Source organism: Delphinapterus leucas, unplaced genomic scaffold (assembly GCF_059928025.1).
Source record: "Delphinapterus leucas isolate spDelLeu-1000000601 "Yukka" unplaced genomic scaffold, BTC_Dleu_Yukka2 spDelLeu_asBTCV2_sq25, whole genome shotgun sequence".
In the NCBI taxonomy this organism is placed as follows: domain Eukaryota; kingdom Metazoa; phylum Chordata; class Mammalia; order Artiodactyla; family Monodontidae; genus Delphinapterus; species Delphinapterus leucas.
The window spans coordinates 13,724,861-13,752,054 of NW_028322234.1; the positions used below are offsets into that span (position 1 = coordinate 13,724,861).

The 27,194-nt window shown below is 52.1% G+C and overlaps 1 protein-coding gene across 7 annotated transcripts in view; it reads right to left on the minus strand.

The window, feature by feature from the left end:
* Positions 1-27,194, minus strand: part of ARHGEF18 (Rho/Rac guanine nucleotide exchange factor 18) — a 95,775-nt gene that overhangs the window by 3,080 nt on the left and 65,501 nt on the right. For 2 of the 7 annotated variants that reach the window (XM_022557638.3, XM_089905540.1), the window contains 17 exons: positions 23,198-23,336; positions 21,566-21,678; positions 21,267-21,407; positions 19,673-19,923; positions 18,802-18,927; positions 17,030-17,147; positions 15,903-16,151; positions 14,419-14,495; positions 12,876-13,054; positions 11,992-12,083; positions 4,072-4,254; positions 2,846-2,983; positions 2,314-2,438; positions 1,509-1,565; positions 1,368-1,418; positions 767-1,246; positions 58-391 (listed from right to left, as the gene is read on the minus strand). In XM_022557638.3, the coding sequence (XP_022413346.2) occupies positions 58-391; positions 767-1,246; positions 1,368-1,418; positions 1,509-1,565; positions 2,314-2,438; positions 2,846-2,983; positions 4,072-4,254; positions 11,992-12,083; positions 12,876-13,054; positions 14,419-14,495; positions 15,903-16,151; positions 17,030-17,147; positions 18,802-18,927; positions 19,673-19,923; positions 21,267-21,407; positions 21,566-21,678; positions 23,198-23,336 (2,853 nt within the window). Of the gene's footprint in view, positions 1-57; positions 392-766; positions 1,247-1,367; positions 1,419-1,508; positions 1,566-2,313; positions 2,439-2,845; positions 2,984-4,071; positions 4,255-11,991; positions 12,084-12,875; positions 13,055-14,418; positions 14,496-15,902; positions 16,152-17,029; positions 17,148-18,801; positions 18,928-19,672; positions 19,924-21,266; positions 21,408-21,565; positions 21,679-23,197; positions 25,436-27,194 lie in introns of all 7 variants that reach the window. The other 5 variants (XM_022557639.2, XM_089905539.1, XM_089905538.1 and 2 more) reach the window with 5 other exon arrangements.

Sequence of the window (27,194 nt, forward strand, 5' to 3'; positions counted from 1 at the left end):
GGGCCAGGCGGGCCCTGAGCAAGGTAGGGAGGGGGCTGCCAGGAGGCCCCGACTCACCTGAGCTCTCTGAACGGTGGGAGCCCCGGCTCTTGCTGCCCTTGTCCTTGCCGCCCTTGGTGGAGGCGGCCAGCTTGGTGGGGATCTGCTGCTGCACGGCCGCCTGCCTCTGGATCTGGTTAGTGGCGCTGAGCAGCTGGATGGGCACGTCGCTCTTGGCTGGCCGACCCTCAGCCGGGGTGCTGTCCCTGCGGGTCACCTCGGGGCGCTCTGTGTACTCAGGCCCGGCACCAGACAGCAGCGAGCTCACCCGGGGCCGTGGCGCTTTAGTCAGGGCCGCGGACCCTTCCAGCCCTTCCCCGTTGAAGCTGGGAGTGTGGCTGGGGGGCTGGGCCTGAAAGAGCGCCAGAAGACACCAACGCTGGTTCCTTCGGGCAGCCCTTCCGTGTCCCGACAAGGAGCCACGCCCCGCAGATTTGCATGGCGCTGCAGGGCCAGCCTCGCCCGCACTCTGCCGGCTCCCGGGTGGGGCGGGGTTTTTGGAGATGGATGGACCTGGCCTGCCTGCCCGCCCAACTCCCGGGTGAGGGGTGGCTTAACGGAAGCTTCTTAGCTGGGAGGGTCGGATCTGGGTAGAGACTGACGCTGGTCCGACGGAGCTGCCATTTACCGCCTGCCCCCAAAATACACACCCACGCATGTGCTCATGCACTCACAACTCAGACACGCCCGCGCCTGCGCGGGCCCAGGGCGCACCCCCGGCGCTCACCTCCGCAAGCACCTCGGGCGGCAGCGCCCCGGCCGCCCCGGGCACCGTGTTCTGCTTCTTCACCCTGCGCAGCAGCTCCAGCCGCTCGCGCTCCCGCTCCACGGCGCGCTGGGCTTCGCGCAGCCGCTCCAGGTCGTGCTGGTAGGCCTGGCGCTGGCGCTCCAGCTCCTCGCGCTCCTGGCTCAGCTGCTCCTGCAGCCGCAGCGCCTCGGTCTCGCGCTGCTGCAGCCGCGCCGAGGCCAAGCCCAGCTCCTGGCGCTGGCGCTCCCGCTCGCGCTCCCAGCGCTGCTGCTCCAGCCGCAGCTGGCCCTGCAGCTTCTGCACGCCCGCCAGCTCCTCCCGCTGCTTCTCGAAGTTGCGCTGCCGCTCCTGCTCCAGCAGCAGGTTCCCGCGCGTCGACTGCAGCCGGAACTGCTTCTCCCGCTCCTGGAGGGCCGCCCTCTGCGTCTCCACATAGCTGTCCTGCTGGGCGATGACTGCCTGGGGGAGGGGAGGGCCGGTGAGCGGCCGGCTTCAGGAAGAGCCCGGCCTTCCCCCAGACCACAGCCTCAACCCGGAGAAGGGCACGTGCAGCCTGCCACGCTCCCCGAAAGCCGCGTACCTGGAGGCTGAGGAGCAGCTGGGACAGTGTCTGGATCCGCCGGACAAGCTGCTGAGAAAGGGAGAGGGACGTTGGCGCTCTGCAGGAAGCCCCGCCGGGTGTGCGTGCCGGCCCTGGGGGGACGCACAAGCCCGCGCTTACCTCCGACTCCAGGAGGGCGGGCAGCCGGGGGCTGGGCTCAGCACCTGGTGCCTCCGCCTGTGGAAACACGGCATCACAGCTCAGAGAGCTTCTAAGGGCCAATCCAACTCGAGCGGGACACGCGTATTATCGCTGAGGTAACCCCGTAGCATGGGACAGGCCCCCGCCTGATCGTCTGACGTGTGCCAGCCTTGGTGTCTGGAAACTGAGGGCGCAGGGTGGGTGCAGGGTGGCCTCCGGGAGGTGCGAGGGCGGCGGGCGGGCTGGGCCCGCCGTGTGGGAGGCTCTTAGCCTGGCCGCGGGGGTGGGCTGGCAGGGGGTGGTTGTCAGAAAAGCCCAGGCCTCAGACCTCAGAGGTGGCCAGAGGCAGCCAGCCTCCAACTCTGACCCCAGCGCTTGGCAAGGGTGGGCCTTCTGAGTCAAAGAGGAGGGAACAGCCAGTGACCTTGGCATCCGGCCGGGGGCGGGGGGGGGGCAGGACACCTGTGCAGACTGAAAGCTCGTGGTCCCTGTACGGTGGCGCTCACCTGTTGCTGAGGCCGCCGCCCTGAGCCCGCCCCTCCCCTGCCTCCCACCCCGCCCTTGCCGGGGCCTGCAGGAGGAACCAGGAGGGTCACCTGGCCACATGTCAATCTGCACATTAACTATTAGTCACCGTCAACCAGGACGACGCTGCTCACTATTTGCCCTGAGACGGAAAAACCAGACAAGCCAAGCACAGGCTGTTCACCCTCACTGACGATAATTAAAAGCACTGGGGCCGACTCTGTATGGAGCTCGGGAACATCCCAAGGAGGCAGCGTACCGCCTGCGGTGCTTCCTCGGAGGCCCCCGGGGTGTCGCTGAGCCTCGAGTCCGGGCTGCCCGCGGCGCCCTGCCAGTCTCGGAGGCTGGGGTTGCTGCTGCAGACGTTCTTCTGAAAACTGCCATCTGAAACCCCAAGTCAAGAGCATGAGATGCCGCGGGTCCCGAGGGTTCTGCATGCCCTGTTCCCCACCCCGCCCCCAGCCTGGGCAGGAATCGTGGCCGGGCTGCTGCCTTCCAACCTGGGCAGAAAGGGCGGCATCTGGGGTTCAGAGACCAGCAGCAGGAACTGGCCTGGGTGCTGCTGTCAGAATGTGACTCACCACCCCTGGAAAGTTCCAGAACCCTGACCCCGGAGAGTTTATAGAAGGTTGAGAGGAATCAGCAGCAGAGATGCTGAACAGCAAACGCCTGGGCTTTGCCAAGGATGCTTTGTGAAGGGAACGTTTTAAGAAACTGCACATCCTCCCGCACCCGCCGACCTCCTGGGGTCCCGAGAAGCCCCAGCCCCGAGAGGAGGCGGCGCCACTCACTCTTGCCGGGGCTGCCGGCGCTGTCGTAGCCCCCGGAGGCCTCCACTCTCCGAGCTGGGGACGAGAAGCCACCCCCGTCATCCACCTGGCCGTTGGTGCTGCCCAGCCGCCTGCAGATGAGGCTCTGGATGTCCTCGACTGTGGAAGGAGATGGAGGGGAACCAAGTCACCCGCGGCCCTGCCGTGGGCATCAGAGCAGGGTGCAGGGACCCGGGCCACGGCTTCGCAGGGTGTCAGTTACCCCCTCTGACTCTGCGCACCCCCTACACAGGTACTGCAACCAGGATGTGCCAATCTGTATCTACACGAGGCCGGACCTTGGGGCGCTCTGGGCCCTGAGCCTGGGGCTGCACTGGGCCTAGGAGGGAACTTGGTGTGGCCACTGCCTGTGTGCTGACGGTCATACAGAAGGTCAGGGGCCACAGGAGGTGGCCTTGGGGGAGCAGGGCTGGTCACATAAGGTGCTCGAGGACAGACGGGCTTTGGCCAGGTGAGGAGGTGGGGAGACTATTCTAGGCCAAGGCACAGGACATGAGAGGGCCTCGGGAGCCCAAGAACAGTGGTGACTGGAGACATGGGAGGCATGGCCGGAGGGAGCAAGGCTGAGCAGGGGCACAGTCCAAGCGGGACCCCTCTGGCCTTTTCACTCCGATGGAAAATTCTGGAGGGCAGGGCTGTGTCTGTCTCACCTGCCGTTGAAAGAACAGTGCTGGCCCTCCTGCCTGACTGCCCAGCAGGAGCACATGCCCTGGCCTAGCATGGGGCTCAGCAGCTGCGTGGAAGTTTCTAGGAGCTCCGCAAGGACCCTGTCAGCTCCTGGAAGCAGGCTGCTTACCGGCCAGTGCCCTCCCGTGGCTGTGCGGCCAGGAGCCCCTGAAACAACCCACCAAATGTGTATGTGTGTATTTTTCTGGGGACAGCATCAGTGACCCACTCATCAGAAAAGAGGAACCGTCTCAGTCAATTTGAGACCCCCGGGTCCAGCACTGGGAGTGTTTGTTGAGTGAATAGGAGATGGTACTGTAAACCTGCAGTGAGGGGTCTGCACCCGACTGGGTCCAAGGGCCTTCCAGCTCTAAGCAGAATAGAGGCAGACAGAATCGTGCCCGGACAGGGTGGCCTGTGGGCCCCACGGGGCTGTGTGCCCAGCCTGGGGTCTCCCAGGAGCCCACCAGGCAGCACGGGGAGGGCGGGCCGGCACTCAGCGAGGGCTGGTGGCTACTTACTCTCACTCATGGCCGACTTGAGAATCAGCTCCCCCTGCAGGTTCTCGGGGGGGTCCCCTCCCCGGAAGAGGAGCCGAGCCGGGGCGAGGTCCTCGAGGCCGCTCATCTCAGCCATCTCCAGGTAGATGTGCTGCTTCTCGCTGAGGCTCTGGGCGATCTGCTGGTCTTTAATGTTAAGTCGCTCTGCAAAGTGGCAATGGGTGTGGGGTTCGGCCTCCTCTGGGGTAGTTTCCCCCAGGAGCTGGTATAAGGATGCCTCACAGGGCCAGGCGGGCCTCTGGGAACCCTGCTGATCCACGCCCTGTCCGGAGCTGGACCTCTCCCTTCGTCCAACATTCCTGACCAGCAGGCAAGGGTGTGGCCCTGTCTCCAGCTTATTTCCCTCAATTATAAAAATCAAACACGGTGGGGGTATGGGGGAGGACCATAACGGGCTGATTTTTATTAGTTTGGGACAAATTGAGAGCCTTATGAGACTTAGTTTTCTAATCTTCTTACAAGTCTCTGGGTTTTATACTTTTTTTTTTGGCCGCACCATGAGGCATGAGGGATCTTAGTTCCCTGACCAGGGGTTGAACCCGGGCCCCCTGAAATGGAAGCATGGAGTCTTAACCACTGGACCACCAGGGAAGTCCCTATACCTCTTTTTTGCTGCCACGACTACAACTTATTTTACTAGACTTTCTCACTGGTGATTGCTAGTATAAATATACACATCCCGTTCAGCTAAATTACTGAGCTCTCTTACATTTCAAATAGTTTTCCAGTTGATTCTACAGGATTTCCTAGGCAGATAATCATGTCACCTACAAAAAATAATTCTGCCACCTCCCTACCAATCGTGATCTCTTACTTCTGCTTCTTCCCTTACTACCCTGGCTGGAATGTCCAGGAGGAAGATACTAATGGTGAGAGTGGGGGGGTGGGGGGCCCTGCCTTGCTCCTGACTTTGATGGGAGTGTCCCTGATGGTCCAGTGTAAAGGATGAGATTGGCTTTTGGTCCAAGATAATAAAGGAGATCTTGGTGAAGGAAACATCTATTTCTAATTCACTAAGACTCTTGTCAGGAGTGGGTGATGAGGAGACGTTCCTGTATGATTCTGTGGTATCCATGGAGATGCATCTGTGCAGGGCATGTATTTTATTACCCTCCGACAGAAATAAGAGTTAGAACGGGACACACTGGGGAGGAGGTGAACCAGCGCCGAGGGACCGGCGGAGCCCTGACAACACTGGAACAGCCCTGAGGCTGAGTGGATGGGCCCCTACTTTCTAGATGTTGGTCTTCTACCACTATTTGCCGTGTGGCTGACAGGGTCTTGGTGTTCCAGCCTGGTGTCAGGCCTGAGCCTCCGAGGTGGGAGAGTCGAGTTCAGGACATTGGACCACCAGAGACCTCCCGGCTCCATGTAATATCAATTGGCGAGAGCTCTCCCAGAGATTTCTGTCTCAACGCTAAGACCCAGCTCCACCCAATGGCCAGCAAGCTCTAGCGCTGGGCGCCCCATGCCAATCAACTAGCAAGACAGGAACACAATGCCACCCATTAGCAGAGAAGCTGCCTAAGATCATACTGAGTTCCCAGACACCCCAACACACACCACCAGATGCGGCCCTGCCCACCAGAAAGACAAGATCCAGCCCCACCCACCAGAACACAGGTAGGCACCAGTCCCCTCCACCAGGAAGCCTACACAAGCCAGTGAACCAACCTCACCCACTGGGGGCAGACACCAAAAACAACGGGAACTACGAACCTGCAGCCTGTGAAAAGGAGACCCCAAACACAGTAAGTTAAACAAAATGAGAAGACAGAGAAACACACAGCAGATGAAGGAGCAAGGTAAAAATGCACCAGACGAAACAAATGAAGAGGAAATAGGCAGTCTACTTGAAAAAGAATTCAGAGTAATGATAGTAAAGATGATCCAAAATCGTGGAAATAGAATGGAAAAAATACAAGAAACGTTTAACAAGAAGCTAGAAGAACCAAAGAGCAAACAAACAATGATGAACAACACAATAAATGAAATTAAAAATACTGTAGAAGGGTTCAATAGCAGAATAACTGAGGCAGAAGAACGGATAAGTGACCTGGAAGATAAAACAGTGGAAATAACTACCACACAGCAGAATAAACAAAAAAGAATGAAAAGAATTGAGGACAGTCTCAGAGACCTCTGGGACAACATTAAACACAACAACATTCGAATTATAGGGGTCCCAGAAGAAGAAGAGAAAAAAAAGGGACTGAGAAAATATTTGAAGAGATTATAGTTGAAAACTTCCCTAACATGGGAAAGGAAATAGTCCATCAAGTCCAGGAAGCACAGAGAGTCCCATACAGGATAAATCCAAGGAGAAACATGCCAAGACACATATTAATCAAACTATCAAAAATTAAATACAAAGAAAAAATATTAAAAGCAGCAAGGGAAAAGCAACAACATACAAGGGAATCCCCATAAGGTTAACAGCTGATCTTTCAGGAGAAACTCTGCAAGCCAAAAGGGAGTGGCAGGACATATTTAAAGTGACGAAAGGGAAAAACCTGCAACCAAGATTACTCTACCCAACAAGGATCTCATTCAGGTTCGACGGAGAAATTAAAACCTTTACAGACAAGCAAAAGTTAAGAGAATTCAGCACCACCAAACCAGCTTTACAACAAATGCTAAAGGAACTTCTCTAGGCAGGAAACATAAGAGAAGGAAAAGACCTACAAAAACAAACCCAAAACAATTAAGAAAATGGTAATAGGAACATACATATCGATAATCACCTTAAATGTAAATGGATTAAATGTGCCAACCAAAAGACACAGACTGGCTGAATGGATACAAAAACAAGACCTGTATATATGCTGTCCAGAAGAGACCCACTTCAGACCTAGGGACACATACAGACTGAAAGTGAGGGGATGGAAAAAGATATTCCACGCAAATGGAAACCAAAAGAAAGCTGGAGTAGCAATTCTCATGTCAGACAAAATAGACTTTAAAATAAGGACTATTACAAGAGACAAAGAAGGACACTACATAATGATCAAGGGATCAATCCAAGAAGAAGGTATAACAATTATAAATACTTAGGCACCCAACATAGGAGCACGTCAATACATAAGGACAATGCTAACAGCCATAAAAAGGGAAATTGACAGTAACACAATCATAGTAGAGGACTTTAGCACCCCACTTTCACCAATGGACAGATCATCCAAAATGAAAATAAATAAGGAAACACAAGATGTTTTAATAATGAAACATTAGACAAGATGGACTTAATTGATATTTATAGGGCATTCCATCCAAAAACAACAGAATACACTTTCTTCTCAAGTGCTCATGGAACATTCTCCAGGATAGATCATATCTTGGGTCACAAATCAAGCCTTGGTAAATTTAAGAAAATTGAAATTGTATTAGGTATCTTTTCCAACCACAATGCTATGAGACTAGATATCAATTACAGGAAAAAAACTCTAAAAAAAAATACAAACACATGGAGGCTAAACAATACACTACTAAATAACCAAGAGAAAAAAAAATAATAACCAAGAGATCACTGAAGAAATCAAAGAGGAAATCAAAAAATACCTAGAAACAAATGACAATGAAAACATGATGACCCAAAACCTATGGGACACAGCAAAAGCAGTTCTAAGAGGGAAGTTTATAGCAGTACAATCCTACGTCAAGAAACAAGAAAAATCTCAGATAAACAACCTAACCTTACACCTAAAGCAATTAGACAAAGAAGAACAAAAAACCCCCAAAGTTAGCAGAAGGAAAGAAATCATAAAGATCAGATAGGAAATAAATGAAAAAGAAATTAAGGAAACAATAGCAAAGATCAATAAAACTAAAACCTGGTTCATTGAGAAGATAAACAAAATTGACAAACCATTAGCCATATTCATCAAGAAAAAAGAGAAGACTCAAATCAACAGAATTAGAAATGAAAAAGGACATGTAACAACTGACATTGCAGAAATACAAAGGATCATGAGAGATTACTACAAGCAACTATATGCAAATAAAATGCACAACCTGGAAGAAACGGAAAATTCTTAGAAAAGCACAACCTTCCAGACCGAACCAGGAAGAAACAGAAAATATGAACAGACCAATCACAAGCGCTGAAATTGAAACTGTGATTAAAAATCTTCCAACAAACAAAAGCCCAGGACCAGATGGCTTCACAGGCAGATTCTATCAAACATATAGAGAAGAGCTAACGCCTGTCCTTCTCAAACTCTTCCAAAATATAGCAGAGGGAGGAACACTCCCAATCTCATTCTACGAGGCCACCATCACCCTGACACCAAAACCAGACAAAGATGTCACAAAAAAAGAAAACTACAGGCCAATATCACTGATGAACATAGATGCAAAAATCCTCAACAAAATACTAGCAAACAGAATCCAACAGCACATTAAATCATGATCAAGTGGGGTTTATCCCAGGAATGCAAGGATTCTTCAATATATGCAAAACAATCATTGTGATACACCATATTAACAAACTGAAGGATAAAAATCATATGATCATCTCAATGGATGCAGAAAAAGCTTTCGACAGAATTCAGTACCCATTTATGATAAAAACTCTCCATAAAGTAGGCACAGAGGGAACCTACCTCAACATAATAAAGGCTATATATGACAAACCCACAGCCAACATCATTCTCAATGGTGAAAAACTGAAACCATTTCCTCTAAGATCAGGAACAAGACAAGGTTGCCCACTTTCATGACGATTATTCAATGTAGTTTTGGAAGTTTTGGCCACAGCAATCAAAGAAAAAGAAATAAAAAGAATCCAAATCGAAAAGAAGAAGTAAAACTGTCACTGTTTGCCGCTGACATGATACTATACATAGAGAGTCCTAAAGATGCTACTAGAAAACTACTAGAGCTAATCAATGAATTTGGTAAAGTAGCAGGATACAAAATTAACGCACAGAAATCTCTTGCATTCCTATACACTAATGATGAAAAATCCGAAAGAGAAATTAAGGAAACACTCCCATTTACCATTGCAGCAAACAGAATAAAATACCTAGGAATAAACCTACCTAAGGAGACAAAAGGCCTGTATGCAGTAAACTATACGATACTGATGAAAGAAATTAAAGATGATACAAACGGATGGAGAGACACACCATATTCTTGGACTGGAAGAATCAACATTGTGAAAATGACTATACTACCCAAAGCAATCTACAGATTCAATGAAATCCCTATCAAACTACCAATGGCATTTTTCACAGAACTAGAACAAAAAATTTCACAATTTGTATGGAAACACAAAAGACCCCGAATAGCCAAAGTAATCTTGAGAAAGAAAAATGGAGATAGAGGAATCAGGCTCCCTGACTTCAGACTATACTACAAAGCTACAGTAATCAAGACAGTATGGTACTGGCACAAAAACAGAACTACAGATCAATGGAACAGGATAGAAAGCCCAGAGATAAACCCACACACAAATGGTCACCTTATCTTTGATAAGGTGATAAGGTGATAAGAATATACAGTGGAGAAAAGACAGCCTCTTCAATAAGTGGTGCTGGGAAAACTGGACAGCTACATGTAAAAGAATGAAATTAGAACACCTCCTAACACCATACACAAAAATAAACACAAAATGGATTACAGACCTAAATGTAAGGCCAGACACTATAAAACTCTTAGAGGAAAACATAAGCAGAACACTCTATGACATAAATCACAGCAAGATCCTTTTTGACCCACCTCCTAGAGTAATGGAAACAAAAACAAAAATAAACAAATGGGACCTAATGAAACTTAAAAGCTTTTGCACAGCAAAGGAAACCATAAACAAGGTGAAAAGACAACCCTCAGAATGGGAGAAAATATTTGCAAACGAAGCAAATGACAAAGAATTAATCTCCAAAATATACAAGCAGGTTGTGCAGCTCAATATCAAAAAAAACCCAAACAACCCAATCCAAAAATGGGCAGAAGACCTAAACAGACATTTCTCCAAAGAAGATATACAGATTGCCAACAAACACATGAAAGGATGCTCAACATCACTAATCATTAAAGAAATGCAAATCGAAACTACAATGAGGTATCACCTCACACCTGTCAGAATGGCCATCATCAAAAAATCTACAAACAATAAATGCTGGAGAGGCTGTGCAGAAAAGGGAACCCTCTTGCACTGTTGATGGGAATGTAAATTGATAGAGTCACTATGGAGAACAGTATGGAGGTTCCTTAAAAAGCTAAAAATAGAACTACCATACAACCCTGCAATCCCACTACTGGGCATATACCCTGAGAAAACCATAATTCAAAAAGAGTCATGTACCACAATGTTCATTGCAGCTCTATTTACAATAGCCAGGACATGGAAGCAACCTAAGTGTCCACTGACAGATGAATGGATAAAGAAGATTGGCACATATACACAATGGAATATTACTCAGCCAGAAAAAGAAACGAAATTGAGTTATTTGTAGTGAGGTGGATGGACCTAGAGTCTGTCGTACAGAGTGAAGTAAGTCAGAAAGAGAAAAACAAATACCGTATGCTAACACATATATATGGAATCTAAAAAAAAAAAAAGGTCATGAAGAACCTAGGGGCAGGACAGGAATAAAGACGCAGACGCACAGAATGGACTTGAGGACATGGGGAGGGGGAAGGGTAAGCTGGGACGAAGTCAGAGAGTGGCATTGACATATATAAAACTACCAAATGTAAAATCGATAGCTAGTGGGAAGCAGGTGCATAGCACAGGGAGATTAGCTCGGTGCTTTGTGACCACCTAGAGGGCTGGGATAGGGAGGGTGGGAGGGAGACGCAAGAGGGAGGGGATATGGGGATATATGTATACACAGAGCTGATTCACTTTGTTGTACAGCAGAAACTAACACAACATTGTAAAGCAATTATACTCCAATGAAGATGTTAAAAAACAAATTTGGAACAGGATGAAATGAATACTATGTTAACGTTATACTTTCAGGGGTCAGTGGGATTTCTCTGATTTCTTTTGGACATTTTTATTCCTTAATACCTTCAAACTTGCACCTCTCCCCACAAAAAGAAACAAAATACATACTGCCTAATTTTATGCGCTTACTGCTCAAATGTTACCTATGTTAAACATAAATATCACAGTGAGTGAGAGAGACGAGGGGAGTTGCCTGAGACCACAAAGTACTGAGATGGATTCTTGGCAATGACCTCACTGAAATCTCACAGGAATCTGTTAAAACCGGGGAGCAGAATAAGCACGATGTGGTCCATCCATACAATGGAATATTATTCAGCCTTAAAAAGGAAAGAGATTCTGCCACAGGGATGAACCTTGAAAACATCACGCTTGGTAAACTAAGACAGTCACAAAGCGACAACTATCCCCATTTATACGAGGTGTCTGGAATAAGTAAGCTCATAGACAGGAAGACAGTAGGACAGAAGTTCCCAGCTGCTGGAGATGGGGAAAGAACGGGAGTGACTGCTAATGGGGATGGCGTTTCTTTCTGGAGTGATGAAAGCAGCCTAAAATTGACTGTGATGGTTGCACACCCTTCTGGTATACACTGAAGTCCACTGCATGGCACACTTTAAATGGGTGACTGGTAAGGTATGTGAATTATTGAGCCCTTCTTGAGCGAGGACCGAGGGAGCAACCCTAGCGCCCCACTCCCCTTTCCCACACGCCTTCTGGAAGAGCGCTACCCCAGGGCAAACGGCCCAGAGAACCGCAGGACATGGGATAGCCCACAGCCAAACTCCTGGTCACTTGGGCGGTGGTTCGCTCCATGGCCAGTTCTGACGGGATAGAACAGAAAGGCCACTGCCGGGCCCAGGAGGGCTCTCGGGGCCAAGTCACCAGACGATGTCACACTGACCCCATCCCCCCCGCCCCGCCCTTACCTTGGAAGTCCCTCAGCCTCACGGCGCGGGCCTCAACCACCTTCCTCTCCTCCTCGGCCTCGCTGTAGGGGCCCTCCTCCTCGTCCGGGCAGCTGCAGGGAGAGGGGACAGATGGGCAAGCACGCTCCATGGACTGGCTGCCTCTGAAACAGCACCGAGGTCTGCCTGCAGGCCCGGCTGCAAAGAGCATCTCTGATGTGCTGAGAGATTTAGTTTGTTAATGGTCAACCGTGCAGGACAGAAACACAGCCGTCGGCAAGCATCCAGTCTCAAAGTGTCAGGACGTAACCGGCCACAGGTTTCAAATGTCTTGCGGGGTGTGGGGGGTGGAGGAGACAGAGCAGTTCCTTCCCTGGGGACCTCCCAGCTACAGGACGCTGCAAGGCCAGCAGAGCCGAAGTTGAGGACTGAGGGGGCTCGAAGAAGACGAAAGCTTTGAGAAGCTTCTGGGCATAAAGGGAGGGAGCAGCAGGCTGGGGGTGGGGGCCAGACCACCGTCTGTCGGTGGCAGGAGCCAGGCATCACTCAAAGCCACAGGGCTGGGGTCCTGAGGGGTCCCCTGGCCTGAGGAGGAAGGACAGCCCCCCGTGTCAGGTGGACAGCCCACCAATACAGAGCTGCGGGCCCCGCATCCTCCAGCCACAGACATCTGGGCCTTTTTAGCCGTTGTCGGAAGGGGCTGAATGGCGTCTTCTGTCTGCCCTTAGATGAGGGGACGGACAGAGCACCGAGGTGGAATGACAGGGAGGGAAAAGCGAAGGGGTCGTCCGCCCGCGACCCCCGGCACCCTCGCAGGCGCTCCAAGGTCTCTGCCGATTAAGCCAGCCACCAAAGCCAGGGGCACAGCCGTCAGTGGAGGGAAGGCCCACCCAGGCCCCTCTCACCTCTCCACGGCCCTTCGGATGTGAGCCATCCAGGTGTTCCTGTCCTCCTTGGAGCTGGTGTAGATCTCGTACATCTCGGGCCCGTGCAGGGAGGCGCTGATCAGGAACATGGCTTTCTCCTCGTTGGCCACCTCCCTCACGATGAGCTTTTGCAGCGAGATGATGGGGCGCTTGGAGTCCTGCACAGGTGGGAAGGGGCGGGGAGGGTCACTCTGTACCTGGCCTACAGCCGTGGAGCCATGAGTCGGCGGGGAAGGGGACTTGGGGGGGCACGGGGGAGGCGTGCACCCTGCTTATCCTCCAACAATTCAAAGCAGAAAGATTTTGCCGCCTGGGGGAAACGGACACTATCGCGATGATATCCTCACATCCTTCTCATGAGCTTGTTCAACGTGCTTAAAAGATGTTTTATAATCGCTAACGCGCGCACACTGCATAAACCTCAGGAGATACAAGAGCAGGCAGTCTGTGACGACAAATAAACCTTCCTCCCAACCGTGTGCCCCAAGCACCCAGAGCCAGCCAGCATTCCCAATCTGTGGTGTGTCCGACAAGAGATAATGCTCTGACCGACCCGTAAAATGCGCTATTTTAACTGGTTGTTATGGGCTATACTGCATTTCCCCCCATTCCCCACTAAATCCAGATGCCGAGGTCCTAATGTGACGGTATTTGGAGACAGGGTCTTTAAAAAGGTGATTAAGTTAAAGCGAGGTCATGAGGGTGGGCCCTGACCCAAAAGGACTGGTGTCTTTCTGAGGAGAGGCAGTCAGGACACAGACACACAGACACACACACAGAGGGCGAGCAGGGGAGGCCATGGGGAGCAGATGGCACAGCAGGTCATAGATGTCGCATCACCCTCGTGAGCGAACACAGCACACACGAGGTGGGCTGGCGTCAGGGCGAGACCACCGTTTGGCAAGACAGCGTGACCTATTTCTGGAAACTTCTTGAGAAGCTAGTTTAAGTCCCTGGGAAAGGGGCGAGACTCTGGAGTTGAGTGACAAAGGCCACCTTCCTCTCCAGGTGAACCCAGAGGCAAATGGGTTCGCTGAGCCCCCCCCACAGCAGGCACCCACGGGTCACCCAGGCGAGCAGGGGCGGAGGCCGTGTCCCCGGTGGACGTGGGCCGGGTGAGATGCGCGGAATCCCAGCCTGACTCCGAGCCCTCCGTCCGCACGGAGCTCCCGGCCAGCTTGGCTCCCGTGACGCGGCTGTGCTGGGACCAGCATGCCGTGGGGCCGACGTGGTCATAGCTCCCAGGGCAGTGGCTGCCTGCGTGTGCATCCTCAGCGATGCGCTAGCTCCCCGGGAAGGAGGGACAGGCTCTTCCGGAGAGGTTGCCCGGGCCTGTGAGAGCCCAGGCGCCTGCGAGGGGAAGGGCCACGGAAGCACAGAGCCCGGGCGGAACTGGGCAAGATTTTGGCATGACCCTGAAGCCGCCTCAGGCCACTGGACAGGAGCCCATTCAGTACCCCCGTCCCCAGCCCGTGCAGGCAGCTTTCGAGCAGCCCTTTCTGCGAAGGGACGGGACACGTACCACGGAAGCAAAGACGTATTTTTGATCCTTTTCTTGTAGCAGGAGAAGCACGTCCGTCAACAGGACAGCAAGGACATCTAAGGGGAGAACGCAGAAGGACACATCTTACAGGGTCCCGCCGGGCAGACGTGGAATCCCAGGCCGGCGCCACAGCCCGCGGGCGCCCTTCAACCTGACCCCACCCCATCACCCTCCTGGTTTCAGCTTTTAACGCCGAGCCCCTGGACGCTCGTGTCCTGCTCCCTGCCATAGCAAAACTCTCGTGCCCGCATGCCCGAGCTTCCTGGTGGCGGCAGGCTCGGAGCCTTGTCCCTGTAGGGACATGGTGCGGTGACCCGCCCGGCAGAGCTGGTGCACGTGGGTGCAAATCCTGAGCTGTGTTTCCAACAGGAGCGCTCGCGCTGCGGGAAACGAAAATACCTCCTCCTCGGGGAGCTTGTTCAGACACCCCATCCCAACGAGACAACCTCTCCTCACGGAACTCTCTCGCGCTGCAGCCTGCTGGGATCCTCTAAAGCACTTACTGTGCTCTTCACTGTTTTTGTGTTTACTTCTCTCCTTCTGCCCACCGACTGGAGCCCCACGTGGGCAGGGGCCTCTGCCACCCGCCTCGGTGCCTGGCACGCAGGGGGTGCTCAACTGTAGACTATCTTTTGGCTGCTCGCCAGCTCAAATTAAGAACAAGCACATCCTAGTCGTGTGGATGTGCTAGGTAGTCGTGTGGCTACCTGCGACACCCCCCAAAGATCTTTAAAGAGGCTGATGCCAGTGGACAGGTTAGGATGTTTCTGGAGGCTCATGAAACGGACAGGAAACTCAGGGATGAGCACCGGGCGCTCTCTGGTCTGGAACCACACCACGGATCTTGAAAGTAGGGCGTGGAGCTCATCCCGAACAGCGGGTGGGACGCTGGGGGCCACAGAGGTCCGTGGCCCAGGTGGCATCCTCTACCCCGACTGGGGCCTGTGACTGTTGTTTAGAACCCTGGGGTCTCTGCTAAATCTGGGGTGTCCTGATACCCCGGCTTTCTGTTCAGGAGTCAAGGACTCAATGTGCCCTCTTCACCCGGTGGCCTTCCCTGTGTGCACCACACCATCTCAACCACCGGACACAGAGCGTGCTGGTAGGACCACCTCCACCTCGTTCCTGCTCTACTTCTGTGCTCGGCCTGACTCAGCAGGTAACCTCCCTTCAGCCGCGAAGCAGCCAGGCTGCAGTGGCTCTGTGCCAGCTGGTGCCCATCAATCCAAAATGGTGCTCACTCATCCAAGAAGGTGCCCAAGACTCCAAGGTGGTGCCACCGACCCAGGATGGTGTCCATCACCCCAAGGTGGTGCCACTGATCCAAGATGGCGTCCACCACTCCAAGATGGTGCTACCAATCCCAAATGGTGTCTACCACTCCAAGATGGTGCCACTGATCCAAGATGGCACCCATCAACCCAGGATGGCATCCAGCAGAGGTGACTGGAGAGGGACTTTACCTTTTAGGCGCCCGGACGTGGTCTTCCAGCACAGCGTGCCCTCCAGGTGGAGCTGCCGCTGTAGCATGTCCTCCTTGCGGAAGGTCAGCCCGTTCTTGAGCTTGCTGGAGGACTTGAGGTCCATCTTCCCCGCGATCTCCCTGAGGCGCTGGCCTTTCTCACACTCGCTGACCCTGGCGTCCACTTGCGAGATGATGCCTTTGATGAGGTTCAGGGCCTGGGTCAGGTCTTTGTGGTCCTCGGAGTCAGCTGCCACACACAGCAGAATTAGCGCTTTTCTTGGTCTGTGTCCATGAACACGATGGAGGCGGACAGGCTATGGGGTCGAGGAGGTGTGTCCCGAGGCCACTACTCAGAAGACCCTCGAGAATCACCTTCCAACTCGAATTTCCTGAGATGTAAACGCTTCTCCAAAGTAAACGTGACAGCCCAGCGTTTGGTTTTCACCAAGATAGAGCTTCTGTCGAATGCAGAAGCTGAGGTGCAAATCAAGTGGCAAGAACAGCCCCTGCATAACTCCGCCGGCCATTCCTCGGTAAACAGACTCCCCCCTGCCCTCCAGCTCTCCATAAAAGACTCCCTCCACCTCTGGCCATTACCAAGGGCTGGCTCCTCCCACTCCAGGGGCTCTGCTTTCACGGCAGGGGAACTTTGTGCATTCTCCCACCACCCAAATCCCCTGGAGATAAGGGAGGTGCGGTCAGCACTGCCCTGGCCTCCGGGAACCCCCGGCTGGGCTACATGCCCTTCCTCTCTGCCCTCCATGGCACCAGGCACGTGACACGGAGGTCACCTCTGGGCCTGTGTGGGTCACCCAGGGGTGACCTTAGCAAGGGCACTGCCTGTGTCTTTTCATCCACTCTCCAATAATGACTGAGGGCTGCTCCAGCCCAGACTGTGCGGGGACTGGGGGGGTAACGGCAGGCGAGACCAGGCACCCTAGCACCCAGCACAGTGGATTCTGCAAGGTGGCAGCTCAGTTAGTGACTGCTGAGCCCGGAGAATCCGGAGAACCAGGGACAGATCGCAGAGTGGATTATCTAACCCACTATTAGAATAGGTGGTGGGGAGACACAGACCCTCCTCCCCACCAAGCACCTAAGGGCAAGACAGGAGAACTACCGTACCTTCCGTGTTCTGAATAATACGCTCCACCAGCACGGGGTACTTAGTTATACGCTGCGTGACCAGAAGGATACACTCCTGCACGCCGAGCCGCCTCACGATGGAGAAGTTGCCGATTCTCTATGAAACGGAGAAAACAAAGGCATGCTGCGTGGGCGTCTAATCTCCCGCCACATCAGTTCATGGTCGGATATCGAGTGATATCCAGTTCACGGTCCCTTTTCGGCTTACGGGGACCTTTTCCTTGCCGCTTTGCAGGTACTTGAAAGCAGGGACGGCCTGCTGTATACAGAAAGGCCACAAAGGCAGAGGCAGCCTCACCTGCTATAAAATGTGGGCCCCCACAGAACCCATTAGGAAGAAACCAGCCGGGGGGCGGGGGAGTGAGTGGGGGGGTGGTTGTGGGAATTGCCTGGAGAGCTGTCCATGTGCACATGCACATGCGCAGACCCTAACCCTGCTGACGGCCGTCGGGACCCTCCAGACGCGGCTGGGCCGGTGCTCTCTGAACTGGCTCCCTGGTGGCTGCTGGTGCACGCTTCTGGCTAAGAGCCTACGAAGTGGTCACCTGAAGTCACTTTTTTTTCCCAGCCACGTCATGTGGCTTGTGGGATCTTAGTTCCCTGACCAGGGATTGAACCTGGGCCCGTGGCAGTGAAAGTGCCAAGTCCTAACCACTGGACTCAGGCCCCCAAACGACCCTCTCCTTTTCACATCTATCCACTGCCAGGATAATGCAGTGAAAGTTTAAAAAAAAATTTTTTTTTTCTTGGCCACACCTCGTGGCGTGCAGGATCTTAGTTCCCCGACCAGGGATCGAACCCGTGCCCCCTGCAGTGGAAGCGCGGGGTCTTAACCACTGGACCGCCAGGGAAGTTCCCTGGGGTGAAATTTAACAACCCTGCATCCTTAACTCTAGACCTTTAGTTGCTGGATATCACTTCAGGGTAGAGTCGTTGGGGTACAGGCTGCAGGTGTGGAGCTGTTGTGGGGTGCAGGCGCCCGGCAGCCTTGACCCAGGAGTGCCTCCCAGGATGCGGGGGGACGGGGTCTTGCCCGACTACTGACTCAGATCCTGGGCCCTGAGCACTTGCACACTGCTGGGCAGAAAGAAGACAGGTGTGGGTCATTCCACGGGCTGCGGGGGATGCACGGGGACCAGACAGGGGAGGAGGTGATGAAAGGACACAGGCTTAGAAGAAGGCAGGCCTTGCATCTGCTGGAGAATCCGAGGCAGAGCGGGTGGCTCTGGAGGGCCGGTTCCCGGGGCAGGGCGGCCCCTTGCGAGGACGCTCGTGTCCGCTCAACGGTCTGAGGACCCATGGTCATCCATTGAGGGGCATCTCAGGGGCCACCCTGCTGCGGCAGGAACAAAACCCTAGGCCTGCTTTGCTTTACACCCGGGGACTCTCCAGAGCTTTCACCACTGTGTTCTGAATTGAGTTTGTGGTTAAAAATGAGACAGAACCTTGAAAAATCACTGCCTCATAACAAGTTGTTTATAATCCCAACCTCTCCAAAAGCCTACAGTTCCGGGGGGGGGGGAGGGGGAGGAGGGGGAAGGGAACAACCTATTGCAAAGAGGATACTTCTTTTTTTTTAAATTAAAAAATTTTTTGGCCGTACCGTGCAGCACGCAGTATCTCAGTTCCCTGATCAGGGATCAAATCCATGCCCCCTGCATTGGAAGCGTGGATGCTTAACCACTGGACTGCTGGGGAAGTCCGGAGGATATGTTTTTAATTAAAAATAAATACCTTTTTTTTTTTTTTACCTTGATCAAGTTTTGAAATTTCTTGTTTTGCTGCAGCAGCAACTTGTAGCGACTGACGGCTTCGTTGTGGCCGCTACAGAAGACGCCGTATTTTTCTTTCATTCTCTCCCCGTTTTCACCTGAAAACTGAAGAGAGGCCGTGGAGGCGTTACCAGAAGGAAACACAAAAACTACCAGGGAATGTTTTCACCTCATTCGCCTGACTCTGCTAAAACGCAGATTGACTTGACTTGGGATTTCACTTTCTTGTCTGGCTCGCTGGCACCCAAACAGAGAAATGCTTCAGTACGTGGTGTCTCGGCACAAGGTACCGAGAGGGAAAAGGAGAAAACGTCTACACGTCACAGGTGCTTGTAAAACATCCCGAAATCCGAGAAGAAAAAAGAAATTTAAGTGGAAGTATGTTAGAAAAATTCAAAAGCGAACGGCGTCTTCTTCTCATGAATCCTAGTTAGCTGACTTGGGATGCTCCGGGCACTCCGAGGGCAGACGAGGGGTCTTGCGTCCCCTCTGTCAATCTCGGTCTCGGCCCAGAAGTCCACTCAGAAGTCAGCTCAGGGTCAACGGCCCTACCATGGATGGCTCTGGTCCAAAAACCAAACAGCCGTCGAGACCAAAAAAAATGAAAGCCAGCCAACCAACCAATCAAAAGCCCAGAACACCCACTGGATAGTGTCTAGACGAGTGTGTTCACCGTTTAGGTCTCTTTGTTTCTAGGCTGGTGGCAGGACGCGTGGCTGTTAAGGGGCCGGGACTGAAGTCCTCGGGCGCTGGGGCTCCCAGTAAGTGGGGGGCATGTTCTTTCTGCATTGGAAGGAAAGAGACGGGGCAGGGGCTGGTCCAGGCCCTGAGCCGCCCTGGCCGCGCCCACCTGCTGTACCAGGAGGTCCCCGATCTTCTGGACGATGTAGTTGCGGTCACTGCCCTCCTCCAGGGACTCCTGACGGCGCTCCTTCAGCCGAGAAAGGAAGTGGCCGTGCACCTCCAGCAGGTCGTCTGCGCCCGGGAAGAGGAGGCTGACGGCCTTGGGGCTGAACTGCAGCTCCTCCCGCAGGGCCCTGGAGTAGACCTTCAGCATGATCTTGAGCGTCCGCACGTGGTGGGCCTCCGTCTGCATCAGCTCTGCAGGGATACGGACGCGGGACTTAGTGGTGCGGGGCCAACGCCCCGGCTCGGCTCTCCCTTGTCCCGTGATGGGCCAGGCCGGCTTCTCAGGTTTCCGCGAAGCCCTCGCCCTGGTGGTCTCACAGCCCAGGGGCCAGGCTTCCTGTCCTCCCCGACCCAGCAGTGCTGGGGGCCCAGCTTAAGGGGACAGCGAGGGGTGGAAGGATATCAGGAAAGAGAGGACCCGGATGTGCGCTGGGACCTCAAACGCACAGGAGGGGTTCCTGCCTAATATTAACCGAAGATGTTTCCAGGCTGTTTGAAACAAGGAGGCTGTTCTGACCAACACCCCTCCCTGGGATGTGAAACTTGCATGTCAGAGACCTGCCCCAGACTATAACTGATGGGAAAAGTGGAGCTCCAGGGAGGATTTTAATTCACTGTTAAAGGCAAAGAAAGATTCGATTTTGTGATGGAGCTCCTCTGCCGTTTAAGTCAAGGCCTTGAAGTTGCTAGAGATGAAACAGAAGTCAGTGGCGCCGGCCGGGGCCAGGGTCGCCAGCCACAGGGCTGGAAGGACTCTGCACTTGCCCAGCAGCGGAGATAGCATGACACAGGGCTGCCCAGAGGGAAGCGATGGACTGCACTGCCCACCCCCCCCCCCCACCTTCTAGGCAGGACTCCTGGCTGGGCTCAGGCTCTCCTCTCCACCCACACCCCAACCTGCTCTGGCCCTGGCAGGGAGCTCAGTGTGCAAAACATGGAAGGCAGTTGAGTGTCCACTGGTGAGTGGACACCACTGAGCAGTGCTGGGGGCCTGGAGGGACCCAAGGGGGGCACCCAGCCCAGGGATGGGCAGTGCCTGGGAGATGTGGTTTCCATGGTGACTGCAACATCCCATCTAAGGACAGCGGCTGCCCACGGCCAGGTTTTCCAACAGCCGGTGGGAAGGGGCGCCCACCCCGGAGCAGTGCTACAGTCACATGCAGAGAGGGACCTGCCTCCAAAACCTCCACCACACCCGGGCCTGTCTGTGGTCACCAGGGATGGCTGGGATGGGCCCAGGAGGTCTTCTCTCCCGGGGTCACCAGCAAGGTAAGGACGAGTCAGGACTGGGCATTCGGCCATTCCTGTCCTCGGGGACTGGTTCTCACAAAGCCCCGTCTGGCCACCTCCTTCCCGGCCCGGAAGGCAGGGCTACCCTGGGGCAGTAGGTGGAGTGGGCCACACAGTCTCAGGGAGGGTCAGCAGTGGAGCCCTGGCTCCCAGATGGAATTAATAAATTAAAAAAAAAAAAAATCAAGAAGAAGAAGAGGGAGGAGGGGTAGGAAGTGAAGGGCTGGCGTGGCAGGCCTCCTTACCATAGAGCACATCCTGCCTTTTCACCACCTCCCTCTTCTGTTTCTTCACATATGCGGGGTCCACGGAGAGGCTCCAGGACTCAGCCTCGAACTCGTGGGCATCTGCTTCGATCTCACGCCTCAGCGAGGCAGTGTAGGGGTCTGAGGGAAGGATAGGAGGCCGCCGCTCAGGGGCCCAGGGCCTTGGCAGGCTTGGGGCTGCCCCTGCCCGTGCCGCCTGGACGCCCCGATGTGGGTCCCGGCGCCTCCCAGTGAATGGAGACCACCTGACACCCGAGAAAGAATCGAGGTGACGGTACCTTCTATAAAGATGGAGTCAGCGTTCAAAGATGTAAGTGAAAGAGAGTCATCGGCTGCCTGCTTGAACTTCAGAGACACTGTGTCGGTTTCATCCATCTCTCCTGTGACTGGTCTAAATGGAAATCATAAAACCACTCATTTTAAAAAACTGCATTACACACACACACACACACACACACATTCTACAAAGGCAACTCACGTTATTACTCAATCTGATTAGATACTATTTGAGAACTTTCTGGCTATCAACGTAAGCCTTAACTCACAGATCATTCTGAAAATTAGGAGACTATCTGTCAATGTGACATCAGGTCTTCCATCAAAACTGCCTGTTTTTGGGGGGAGTACAGTTGATGTACAATGTTATATTAGTTACAGGTGTATAACATAGTGATTCACAATTTTTAAAGGTTATACTCCATTTACACTTATTAAAAAACACTGGCGATATTCCCTGTGTTGTATAATATACCCGTGTAGTTTATCTATTTTATTTTTTAAAATAAATTTATTTATTTTATTTATTTATTTTTGGCTGCGTTGAGTCTGTTGCTGTGCATGGGCTTTCTCTAGTTGCGGCAAGCAGGGGCTACTCTTCGTTGCAGTGCTTGGGCTTCTCATTGTGGTGGCTTCTCTGTTGCGAAGCACGGGCTCTAGACATGAGGGCTCCAGTAGTTGTGGCACGCGGGCTCAGCAGTTGTGGCTCATGGGCTCTAGAGCGCAGGCTCAGTAGTTGTGGCACACGGGCTCAGTTGCTCCACAGCATGAGGGATGTTCCCGGACCAGGGCTCGAACCCATGTCCCCTGCACTGGCAGGCAGATTCTTAACCACTGTGCCACCAGGGAATCCCTATCTATTTTATACATAGTAGTTTGTGCCTCTTAATCCCCTGCCACTATCTTGCCCCTCTCCCCTTCCCTCTCCCCACTGGCAACCACTAGTTTGTTCCCTATATCTGCCATCAAAACTAACTTTAATCTAATGTTCAAGTACATTCTAAGGATGCATTCATTATATGCTTCCTTTCCTGGCCACCGGAGCCCTCAGGAACCCCTGGAATTCTTTCTGGCCAGAGTAGGGTGGACACAGCCTCATTCCCACTTGAGACTGGAGGGAGAATCCTTTCTAGAGGAAAAAGAAAATCAGCTCCTTTCCCCACCGACTCATCCAAGGATCACTGCAGTGACATTTGTTTTTCTTTTTTACACGAGGTTTTCTACCTGAACGCTGTTGAATGCAATATTACAAGAACCACCTCAAAGTCCTAGGAAAATCGGATTAAGCCATGAATAACAGGACACAAACTTCACAGCAACCTCAGTGGACTTCCAGCCTCGTCTGGAGGACACAGAGGAGCCCTGTCCAAGGGTCCTTCAAGAGCAGGAAGCAAACTGGCTCCAAATGGCCGAGGACCCCCAGAACACATCATTTTTGAAAAAGGAAAAGGAGTGAATCTCCAAAGCAGGTGTTAACAGCAATCTTGCCGCTTGGTGGGGCTCTCCCCAACACACCCCCCACCCCCGCCACTGAGGGTCTCCTTCCGGAGAGGCTACCCTCGGGGTCCCTGAGGAACGCCACCTCTGCTCCCTCCCTTCGCCAGCCCCTGTGGCAGAGGGGCTACCCGACTCACCCAAGTCTCGTCCCCGTTCCCGCCGGGCTGGGTGCTGACTGTGGACCCCCCTTCTGCGAGACCGTCATGCCGACATTCCTGGCCAGGCCCGGGCTGCCATCGGACAGGAGGGTGGCCCTCGGGTGCTCCTTCAGGGATGCTGCGACGGAGGCAAAGACAGAGTTGGTGCTGAGGAAGTGGGCAGGGTAGCGGAGGTGGCCCGTCCGGAGGCCCCGCTCTGACTGGGGCCGCAGCACGGACAGAATCTTGGAGGTCAGCAGCTCGTTATCCAGAAAGACGTTCTCGCTCCACTTCCTGGGAAAAGAGCTGTAGAACGAGAGCTCGGGGCGGCCGTGGAGCGAGCTGGCCCCGTCGCTGCTCTTGGAGTGTGCGTTCCCCATGGTCACGCTGGGGGCGCCCAGACCCGGCCGGGCTTTGCCGTTTTTATAGCCCCGGGGGTGATCCTTCTAGAAATGGAAAGCTGCTTCTCGTACTGTATTGGCTGAAGCCTCGGGTATGGACGGCAGGAAGTTGGTCCCCGCTGTGACCGTTTAGTGTGGAAATCGCACAGTATTTTCTCCTCAGGTAAAAAAGGAACAACACGACAACTCCTCCACCCTGTACCCCTCCATCTTGGTAGGGGGTAGAAAGCAAAGAGCGGTTTACATCCACCGCAAAGAGTCTTAAGATCACGGATTGGGAGCTTGTGCCGACATCACACACATCTCAGATTGTAATTAATCTGAGACCGGCTGTCAGGATGATTCTGAGATGCTGAGACCGTGGGGTCTCTGGTGTTTGGCCACACGCGCCGCTGTTCCTAATTGCTCTGATAGAATTTGACTCCCAAGGTTGATGAGAGGCCCTGATCCTATATTATAAGGTGATCGTAAACCAACCTAACACACAACAGGAGCCCCGAAGGGTTGTCTGCCCTCATCTGCTAGTTAAGAGCTGGGATATTACTGTTGATGCCAACTACCTCCAGTAGATCATATACTTGAATATGTTCTTCCCATATGTTATATGTTAATTCATTCGATCCTCTCAATAAATATCAAGGTATGCAATCTTATCTTCACCTTGATAAATAAGGACAGTGAGAATTAAGATATGTACAATGTCCAGTGCCACTTGTATTTGATAAATGAAAGCCCATGACATCACTCACAGGACTACCTGATTCAAATCTGCAATTTTTTTCATACTCGGTACTAGCAAGAATTTGTATGTTCTATTAAGGTCATAATCTACAGACAAGTATTCATCTATTATAATTATACTTGAAGTACATGACTGTACTGGATTTTGGACACATACAACCAAACACATACATACACACACATAACAAAAACAAACAACAACAAAAACAGAAATCTAGCATCAGATTGGATATTGAATAGAAAGGATGTTGAACACAAGTAAGAGACAAAGAGTCAAATTATTTTAAAAAATAATGTGATATTAGAATAAGTGTTTAAAGAATGTGAATGTAATTTTTACCTTTTTAAATTAAAAAATATGTATTGAAAAGAAAAAAAAGAGTTGGAATGTTCAGATGTATTGTACCCACTGATCCTTCCCCATCGATGGAAAGATGCAGCTCTTTGAAAGCCAGGCTGTCATTAATGAAGCTGTTTTTTTTTTTCCTCCTCCTATTTGACAAGTCAACCATTTAAGTCAAGCCTGGTTGCGACGGGCCGCTTGGCTAATTTATTTATTCTCAGGGTGAAAGCCACATCTGAAAGCTTTGCTCTAAGACAAACAGCAACCTTGAAAAGAAATCTGGGGACTTCCCTGGTGGTCCAGTGGTTAAGACTCCGCGCTCCCAATGAAGAGGACATGGGTTCCATCCCTGGTCAGGGAACTAAGATCCTGCATGCTGAGCAGCATGGCCAAAAAAAAAAAAAAAAAAAGAAGAAATCTGTCCAGTGGCCTTCCTGACCCGGCTCCTGGGTCCCCAATGCACCCACCCACCAGTTTCTCTATGTCACACAAGGAAAGTAGTTGGGACTCTGGTTCTGAGCAGCACAGAGACTACGTGATGCCATTTGGTCAGTGACCTCAAACATCCTGACGTCATGATCATAAATAGCTAACAACGGCTATTATCATAGTAGACAAAGGTGACAAGGCTGTTCGTTCACATACCAACACTCGTTTGCAATGGTGAAAATCATAAATCGAGGCCTCCACGGTCCAGGGCAGGCACTTCCTGGCATTTCTACGCCCAGTGAACTCCACCCAGGCAATTACGATCTGGAGGTACAAATATGGGACAAATGCTAAAATGAAGACTTTGCCCGGCATCCTGGCGCGGCTGACAGATTGTTCCTGTGATCCGAGGTCCTGCCTGAAGTCGGATGGATTCTGCTTTAATCAAACAGCCAACGGGAGGAAAAGTCACCCTAAACACCCTCTAAGAATCACTGGTTCCAGAGAATTTTTCGAAAATGATCGGTAATGCTAAATCTACGATAAATGGAATTAGATTTTCCTTGGGTGATTAAGACACTTTGAGGTTTTCATGTCTTGGGGGTCATGATTAGGGGCCCCAGGTACAACTGGACTCAAAAGGGTACAAGGGGTAGAATTCCAGCTAAAAGAATGATGAACTAAACGTATGATATAATTTACTTATTCTGATCACTGTCTGCCTCCCCAGTAGAATAGAGGACAGTGCCTCCCACAAAACACGTGCCAAGAAATCACTGTTTCACGGGATTTTATTTAGCCATAAAAAGGAACGAAATTCTGACACTTGCTACAACATGCACGGAATGTGAGGACATGGTGCTCAGTGAAACAAGTCAGACACAAAAAAGACAAATACCCTCGGATTCCACTTCTAGGAGGTCCCAAAAGGAGTCAGGTTCATAGAGAGAAAAATTAGAATGGGGGGCTCCCAGGGGCTGAGGAAGGGGAATGGGGAGTTTTGTTTAACATGGACAGAGTATCAATTGGGGAAAATGAAGAGAGTTTTGAAGCTGGATGGTGGTAGTGGTTGCCCAACACTGTGAATGTACTTAATGCCACTGGATTGTACTCTGGTTAAACTGGTCAGTTTTATGTTTATGTCTATTTTACCATCTTTTTTTTGCTGAATCAAAACCCCACATTTGTTTAGTTATTTATTTTTGGCTGTGTCGGGTCTTCATTCCTGTGCGAGGGCTTTCTCTAGTTGTGGCAAGCGGGGGCCGCTCTTCATCGTGGCGCGCGGGCCTCTCACTGTCGCGGCCTCTCTTGTTGAGGAGCACAGGCTCTAGACGCGCAGGCTCAGTAGTTGTGGCTCACGGGCCCAGTTGCCCCGCGGCATGTGGGATCCTCCCAGACCAGGGCTCGAACCCGTGTCCCCTGCACTAGCAGGCAGATTCTCAACCACTGCACCACCAGGGAAGCCCTACCACCGTTTTTTAAAAAAGAAATCATTGTTTATTTAGGGTGATGGAATAGTCCTGCCTCTTGACTGTGGTACTGGTTCCTCACATCTACACCTGGAAAACATTTCATAGATATATACACTCCCCTTTCCCTCACAAGAGTGCAGGTAACAATGAGCAAAACCCGAATAGGGTCTGTCCCTGAGCTGATAACATTGTATCAATGTCTTGGTTTTGCCACTGGACTATGGTTACGTGAGATGTCAGGAGTGGGGGATGCCTGGTGGAGGGTACACAGGAAGTCTGTTTTTACAACTTCTTGTAAGTCTTGAACCACTCCGGAATAAAAAGTTACAGTCAATTCTTGTTATTCGTGGTAGGGACTGAATTAGCTAATACGGAACCACGGCTCCTATGGGAGCTTCTGGCTGCACTTTTGCCAACCATTCATCCTGTAACCTTGTTTTATGTGTGTTTCTATTGAAAAACGCGTTAGTTAACATATACTGTTGATTCATTAACATTGAACGTGTGTCTGAACGAAGCTGGTCTAACACAGATTTTCTCTGTAAGGCCCACTGTAGCCTTCTCGTGCTTAAGACCACTAGACAGCACTTCAGCGCTATGCTTGGGGGCCC